The sequence below is a fragment of the Saccopteryx leptura genome, chromosome 8 (assembly GCF_036850995.1).
Source record: "Saccopteryx leptura isolate mSacLep1 chromosome 8, mSacLep1_pri_phased_curated, whole genome shotgun sequence".
Lineage (NCBI taxonomy): Eukaryota > Metazoa > Chordata > Mammalia > Chiroptera > Emballonuridae > Saccopteryx > Saccopteryx leptura.
This window is the reverse complement of record NC_089510.1, coordinates 62,009,673-62,017,966: the sequence shown is the minus strand read 5'-3', so window position 1 is coordinate 62,017,966 and position 8,294 is coordinate 62,009,673. Positions and strand designations below refer to the sequence as shown.

General features: G+C 42.8%; 1 protein-coding gene across 3 annotated transcripts in view; it reads left to right on the top strand.

Annotated features, from left to right (window-relative positions):
* The first annotated feature begins 1,750 nt into the window (after positions 1–1,750).
* Positions 1,751–8,294, top strand: part of CCDC50 (coiled-coil domain containing 50) — a 76,850-nt gene continuing 70,306 nt past the window's right edge. The window contains exon 1 of one of the 3 annotated variants that reach the window (XM_066347946.1): positions 1,751–2,802. In XM_066347946.1, coding sequence (XP_066204043.1) covers positions 2,169–2,802 — 634 coding nt within the window. In that variant the 5' untranslated portion in view covers positions 1,751–2,168. The remainder of the gene's footprint in view (positions 2,803–8,294) is intronic. The other 2 variants (XM_066347945.1, XM_066347947.1) reach the window with 2 other exon arrangements.

Here is an 8,294-nt window from a genome sequence, read left to right as displayed (position 1 = left end):
GCATATCTTATGAGTCAAGAGTCTTATCAGAAAATAGAAGCCATACTCAAAGTGATTATCTGAAAAGAACATCATGAGGACACTATTTAGAGAGGTGTGAGTATGGTTAAGGAGACCAGAGAAAGTGAGAAGCTATTACCATCTTAGGCCTGAGGGCACTGGAAGGAAATGTAGAGACCCATGAGAGCTGGAGCCATGAAAAAGAGGCCTTTAACACTGTATGGCCAAAATTTTGAGCTAGCATCTGGGGGAGGGGAGTGGAATACATTGATATCTCTTTCCTCCCTTGTTTTGATCTTCTGCTAGTGCTTTGCACCCAACAGGAAGCTACAAGGTAAGGAGGCCCTGGTCATGTTTTCATAAATGTGAGCCACCTAGGGCAGAGCATGACAGATAAATGGAGACAATGAATTGGAGAAGGGAAACAGAAAATAGTTTTATTACCGATATTCTCTATGACCACAGAAGTTTAAAAAAATAGTCACTAGAAAGCAGAAACTTACGAATCCCCATTTTAAAAAAACTGCCATAAAAGTATCTTTTAAATATCATCTCCTTCTTATTCATACATTTACTGGGTATTCTTTTGCCTAGGACAGTGGTCAGCAAACTTTTTCTGGAAAGGGTCCAATAGTCCATATTTTAGACTTTGTGACCTAAGTGGCACAGTTGAAAATATTATGTTGTATCTATACAACCACTAAACACATAAAAAGCAGTCATTCAAATCCAGTTGGGTAGATTTGATTTGTTATCCATGGTTTCCCACCATAAGGCCTAGAAAGCCTTCTCCTAATATTTTGCTAGCCTAAGGTCTGTAACATGGGAGGTCCAGAACTGGAAAAGGGATCTGGTGTTGGTGTGAGAGAGATCCCAAAGAAACCACAAGGAGGACCAGATAGAGCGAACAAAACCTTTTTTATTTACATATGGGGGTAGCACCAATTGTGGCAGGTTGGGGAAAGTTCTATGGCTGTTGAGGGGGGCCATGGTTTTTATAGCTATGCCCTGGGCAATTGCTTAGGCGAAATTCTTTGTTTATGGGTGAGCAAGCAGGTGAGCAGGCAAGCAGGGGGTGAGGGAGAAGTGTATGCACCATTCTGTGCTGTTTCTCCTTGATAATATCTGATGACTCAGTTCCTTTGTCCTTAGTAAAACTTCAGCTGCAGTTTTATTTCTGTCTCTTCCCTAGCTCCCTGCCAGGATCCCTGACTACAGTACCAGGGACTGGGAAGGGGGAAAGGTCATGTCCAGCATTGACCCTACCAGGTCTGCTTCTTTTTTCAATGTCAAGTACAAATAAAAGCTCTTCCATGTGGCTTCTCCTCCTGGGACTCTGAGTGAGAGAAAAATCAACTTTCACTCTCTTAAGATAGTAAAATTACTAGTTTAGGTTGAGAGGATGTCAGGGGTAGATTCCAGAATCCAGGAGCAGCAGGAACCCCAGCTGTTTCGGGGACCTCCTGGTTTGCTACTGTGGTATCATCAGGACTTGCTCTCTTCATTTTTCTCTTATTTTTGTTTGTCTTCAGTTTGGCTTCACTGTCTACTAGTGAGGGCAAACATTCCCTTCAGGAAATAGAATGCTTATCTGTTCCAGTTTGTATAATAAGCGTAGGGAGGCATTCTGCTTGACTTGTCTGGGTCACACACACCCATCCTTAGTTGAAAGTGTGTGGGTGGGGGAGGAAGGAAGAGTGGTAGAGGCCAGAGGTTCTATCATTACACAAGCTCGGGAGAGGAACCAGTATTGAGGCGGGTTTCCCATAGGGAGGGAGAAATCTGTTGCCAGATGGCAGACAGAAGATGTTGTCTATTTGGGGGAGATAAAAATGTCACGGTGATAGTCCAATGTGTGACATGCCGTAAGAGAGATTATTTCTGACACACGTTTTTATCAGCTGCAGTACTAAACTTCACATTTGGTAGACATTTGTGCATTTTTGATGAATGAATGACTCAGTTCCCCCAGATGGTGTGAATTGGCCCAGATTTTTATCAGCTGATCTCTGGCTTTGTGTGTTGTATTAGAGGCTTTTTACACCCACATATTATCTTTCCTCTACTTCCAGGAGGCAAAGAGTGTGGAGAGGCAACCAGTAAGCCTCTGTGGGAATCTCTGCTCCTGACCCAGTAACGCTGACGACACCGCTGATAGTAAGGATTATATGCTGGGTGACCCGTGTGGCCCTCTGTTGAGGCCTTCAGGACGCGGTGCCCCCTCCAAAGACGCGACCCGGGGTTGGAAAGAGGCAGGGCCCAGGGGCTGGGGCACAGCGGGGCCCCAGCCTCGGGCGCGTCACACCGCACAAAGGAGACAGAGGGAGGCGTTCGTGGGGGCCGATCTTCGCTCGCCAGCCACTCGCAATTGCGGTTTCAGACCTGCAGCTCTCCTCCCCTCCCCTCCCCTTCCCACCCAGGCGCGCCCGCCCGCCTTTCTGTCTCCTCTCTCCCTCCGTACTGGACGGCCCGAGTCCATTTCCGGGCTCCGGATACTTGGTATCCATCAGGGCCGGGGGCGCGGGAGCAGGTGGCTGCGTCGGGACAGCTGGGCCGCCAGCCTGGTGCGCCGGGACCATTCTCCTCCGCCTTTGTCGCCAGCCTTTGCCCGCCCTCTCCCTCCTCCCGGCCCGCGCGTGCTGCCGGCTGGACTTTGCGCCGCGGCGGGCGCTGCTTCTGCGCGCGGAGCCGCGCTCGGTGCCCGCGGCGGCGCGGAAGCGGGTGGCCAGGGGCAGCTCGGACCCCGGCCCAACATGGCTGAAATCAGCATCGATCAGTCGAAGCTACCGGGAGTCAAGGAAGGTAGGAGCCGGGCCGTGGGCGCGCGCAGGACCCCTCCCCTGTCCCAGCCCGGTTCTGTCCGCGCTGGGGCGTCGACCTTTCGGCTCCCGCGGCCCTCGCGCGGGGCCCACCTGGAGCCGGCCTGCCTTGGCCGTGCAGGGGGTTGAATTTAGGCTCCTCTGGGGGACCTCGGGCAAATCACTGACGTTCTAAGCCTCAGCATTTTCCTGTGTAAAGAGATTGGGGGAGAGGGGAGACACCATCCTCATCAAGTGGTTGTGCAAATATTCTGGTGACTAGCGAGGAGCTGGGGCAATCGGACTTATTTGTGGTCTTAAAAATCAAGGCCCAGCTTAGCTGGTTTGAAGGCTGGAAGGCGGGGAAGGGTTGACATTTAGTTCCTAGTGGAGCCTTTGTTTTGAAACTTGACTCTTTCCCTCCTCTCTACTTTTCCTAGCCCAGCGTCTGGCTGGCTGACTTTCCCACCTTCCCTGAGGTTTAAAAGTTTAGTCTTGGCACTGCCCAGCGGGCGGGCTTACGGAGCTGCTATAAGCATTTTCTTAGGAAAAGCACGGAGCGAGGGGAAACGGGACTGGTGACCTTAATTTTTTTTTTTTTTTTTGATGGCTCCCTATACTAATGTCCAGGAAAATAAAGCTTTATGAATACTGGTTTAGCTTGGCTACCAGCAAGTAGCCCTTTGACTTCCCTTGTTTTCATCAGTGGCCCCAAGATCTAGTATTTTCTATTGAGATCTTGCCTGCAGGTTCACCTTAGCCTTCAGTTGTCTTTGGCTGTTCTTTTGCCCTAGGCAGCATAGACGTTCCAGAATACTATCTAGGTTGGCAGAGGTTGTCTTTGTTGTGGCTTCCATTTATTCCACGTAAGCATTGTGGTCTAAAGGTGTCTTGGGAATGTGGAATTGAAAAGAAGATTCTTTGCTTTCTTGAAAGTGCCTGTTTCTTTGCCATCTTGATTTGACTCAAGTGGTCTTATGGGTGGTCAGGTCGACCCCCAAATCCCAAGAAAGCTTGACTGGACTGTTTCCCAGAGATCCAAACACTAGGAGACAAAGTCACTGGTTTTATGTGGAATTTTTAATAGGGTGCTTGTCTTTTTGTTTCTGAAGGATATTGGAGTGTAGGCCTGAAATTTTAACACTAGTGTTTTTCAATCATTAAGTTTCCAGCCTAGCTTTGGTGAAGGTTTATATTCACATGTAAATGTGGTTTTCACAACACTGTCAATACTAAGGAGCCTGAGTTTTGATATAGGAAAAGCAAATCTACACTTTGAAAGTCCTAGTCTTAGAGATTTTCTGCTTGTCTTTAAGCCTTTTGGGTTTTAATTTTGTATGGGGGGGGGTGGGGTATGATGTCTTTGTTGTAAAAGTGACCCTTGTGTAGTGTGTAGTGCTTCCTTGAAAGTGGGTGATGAGTAGAGTAAGAATTGGAGGTCCAACACAACCTTGACTTGTAAAGCATTAATTATATAGTGCTGTGATTTTGCCCAGCCCCTTGTACATGTCAGTGACCTGGAAGAAACTTGAAACTCACTTTATGTATGTGTATATATATATATATGTGTGTGTGTGTGTGTGTGTGTGTGTGTGTATATGTATATGTATACTCTTAGGTCTTCTGACTGTTGAGACATGAATAATTTATTCTAGTATATTCATTCTCAAGGGTTTCAAAAAACACTTCCATCAAAAAGTGCAAGATTCTGTTGCTAAACTCTGGAGTGTAACGTGAATTGGCTTTCATGTCACATATTATGGTGTTTGGCAACTCATTTTACATAATATGGTACAGTGGTAAGGAAATTGAGTGTGGGTCTTAACTTAAAATCAAATATTGGTTGATATTAAAGATGGTCAAGAATTGTTGAGAAGATCATTGTCTTTTTAAGCTTCTGACTTTGTCACTTCTAAGATCATCAAAGGAAATGATGTATTTATTATATACTAGCGGTGTTCTAGTGGTGGTGTAGGTTTTGATCTGGGGAGAATTCAACTCTAATAAATTCTATCTTTCTCTAATTATGGCCCAGTTACTCCTTAAGAATGTTTGGGTCCTAATTAAAGAGAATAAAGCTTGTGCTTTGTTATTGTGCAAAACATGCACAAACATTGAGACTGTTCTTAATTTTAGAACTCCAATTTAGTTTGAAAAAAAAGTTTAGTTTGCATAATATTCGGGGCACAGATTTTTTAAACCTCATTTAAAAAGAAAATCTGTCTCCACATTTCTTTTTTCTATCTAAACCTTCAGTAGGTTTATATAAAATTACAATTTGGGATGATGGGATAGATTACAATAGAGATTGAGAAGAATAATGCAGTGGATGTCTGCCCTGTTCCCACTGCATTATTTCTTTTGGAGGGGGTGGGGATGGCCTGTGACCTTTGTTGCGAACAGCTCAACATAGGTCATGGGTAGCAGCTGACGTCAGGGAAAGGGAATGTTTGAAAATTTTCTTTTCTAGGTTAAAATCCAGTGCTTGTTTAGTTTTAAGGCAGTCAAAGATATTTATCATTTGGACAGACCTTTAAGAAAACACCATTTGGACAGATCTTTAAAAAAACAAACTGGGGCAGTATTTTTTATCTTGGGAAATCTCTCTTACAATAGGAGACAAAGGGACACATTTGAGTTCATATGTAGGTGAAAAGAATTAAGTCTAGCTAAATGGCAACACGCATCATTATTCCTGGTTTAAAAGCATATTTGGAACATCTGCATGCTTTCTGTTATCGAAATACTGTTCAAGTGTTTAGGAATAATGTATTATTTCTTCTGAAACATCTGAAGTTCTGTGCAACAAGATTTGAAATGATTCCCAGCTATTTTTTTTAAAAAATCAGTAGATATATATAACTCAAATGCATCATGCAATTTGTGAATGTTAGACAAAGGTATATAATGGTCAGGTTCCAACAATATTCTGAAAATTTCTTAGTTTAGACCAGAACTGGAAACATTTTTCTAAAAACGAGCACTTTTCAGGCCCTGGCCAGTTGGCTCAGTGGTAGAGCGTCGGCCTGGCATGCAGGAGTCCCGGGTTCGATTCCCGGCCAGGGCACACAGGAGAGGCGCCCATCTGCTTCTCCACCCCTCCCCCTCTTTCCTTCCTCTCTGTCTCTCTCTTCCCCTCCCGCAGCCGAGGCTCCATTGGAGCAAAATCGGCCCGGGCGCTGAGGATGGCTACATGGCCTCTGCCTCAGGCGCTAGAATGGCTCTGGTCGCAACAGAGAGATGCCCAGATGGGCAGAGCATCGCCCCCCGGTGGGCATGCCGGATGGATCCCAGTCGGGCGCATGTGGGAATCTGACTGCCTGCTTGTTTCCAGCTTCAGAAAAATATAAATAAATATATAAATAAATAATAATAATAAAAAAATAAAAACGAGCACTTTTCATCAATTAACAAATTTAGATTTTTGGGCAATTTAGCTTCCTTGCTTAATTGTTTTACTGAAACAACAATCCGGACTCCCCACTTTCCTCTCTCCAGTCCCATTCCCATTCCCATATCACCACTTAATTTAAATTGCTTACTTAACCTCTGTAATCTTGCTTTTTTCCCCATGGAATACTGGTTTCACATTATCTTAAACATTAGGTTTAGGAACATGAGCCTGTTCATCAAAGCCATCTAGACCCTTTTAAACTTTATTAACTCCTTTGCAATTTTCCCCACTTCTAGCTATTATAGCACTTTTATTCTAGCTCTCCCATCTTCTCCCAGTGCCAACCTTACTTTTTCTTTTCTCACAGCAGTAAGGAATTTCATTACGTATTTTGTACTCTTACCATTCTTCAGATGGAAGATCTTTCTATCTTCTAAAGTTGTGTGTGTGTGTACTCATATACTTAGCATCTGAAATCCATGCACCTAGTAGCGACTTATTTCTTGAAGTAAAGCTGGCCAGCTATTCTGAGATCAAATTTTTTTTCTTTAGTGAAAGACAAAGAAATATATTTCAGAAGTAAGCCTAGAAAGCACTGCTTCATTTTAGGTCCAGGACACTAGTGACAAATGTCATAAATCCAGAACTTTAAGGGGAAAGATACAAAATGATGTCTGGAGCAGTATGTTAACTAAGTCGTCCCAGAAGGTCTAAAGTATATCACATACACACTAGGCATCTAATGTGATGGCAGTCTAAGATGTACATTATCTGGCTCCAGGGCAAACTCCCTCATCTTTTCAGAATTCTATAGCAGGTTTTTTTAGTTATTGTTTTTTAATAAGACCATGGCTGTATCTCCTTGAGCTGGGGATTTGTGTCCTGGCTTTTTTATCCTCAACTGGCTTCAGGTCTTTTACTTAGCTAGCAAATATTTGAATATATGAGTGAATGAAGACACTAATAGGTGCTCTCTATTTGTTCAGGAATTCTGCCTTTGGCATAATTATCATATATTCCTTCTCAGAATATAAACTCTTAAAGGGCTCTTAAAGAGAATGCCTTTTAACTATTGGCTATCATGCATTATGAGTATTACATTTATAAAAACTTTTTAAAATAATTTTTATTTTCTCATAGGTGCATATTATAAGTAGAATTTATCTAACATAGATAGGTACAACAGAAAATAAAACGGAAAAAAAAAAAGATTCCATGCTCTTGCTTCTGGCCTTGGAGGTAATCATTATTAAGGATAAAATTTTAGTAAAAACATTTTTAAAATGCTGTTTCTTGGTTTTGGTTTTTGAGTTATAGGTTTAATGTTTTTCCCTTAAGTACAGAAGAATGTTGCACAATTTCACTGCTAGAATCTTAGATTCATATTTTAAAAAACAGTATATGTGTTGTATGCCATCTCTTGAAGGAGGGTACTTCAAAACTAAAACTGCCCTGTGGTGTAGGGCCATGATCCTCACTGTGGTGGAGAGGCAGTCATATAGTCAGGGAGATGTGAAGAACCCTTTAAATGACTACGGGGACCCAAAATGCCTCTCCATAAGTAAAGGGAAAAAAAATCTTTTTTATTGCTATATGCAGTTATGAGATACTTTTATTAAATGAATCAGTGATTTTTTTAAAAAAATGGATGTAGCTGTTACTTGCAAAATAAAAATTCTTTTAAGCATTTCTGATACAATTAAACATTTCTGTTTGTTTGTTTGTTTTAACTAACAGTTACTTACGGGACAACTTCTCTCCTTTGAGAAATTGTAAAGTTAATTGGTATTTTAAAAAAGGCTCTCAGAGTAGAAAGCATTAAAAACCACTGATCTAGGCCAGTGTCCTCGTTTTCCAAATGAAAATCTGAGGCCAGGTTGGAGCAGTGAGTTCTGTCAAACCAGAGGCCAAGGAGCTAGGAACTGGAACACTGAGGCCTAGACTTAGAAAAGTTTAAAACTGAATATTCGCATAATTCAGTCTTCCCACCTCTGTCCTTTCTCACCTTCTCCCCCTTGTCTCACCTTCTCCCCTTTGTCTTACCTTCTCCCTATTCACCCTTTTTCTTTTAAATTATCTGGAGATACCTAAGAGCCATTCCT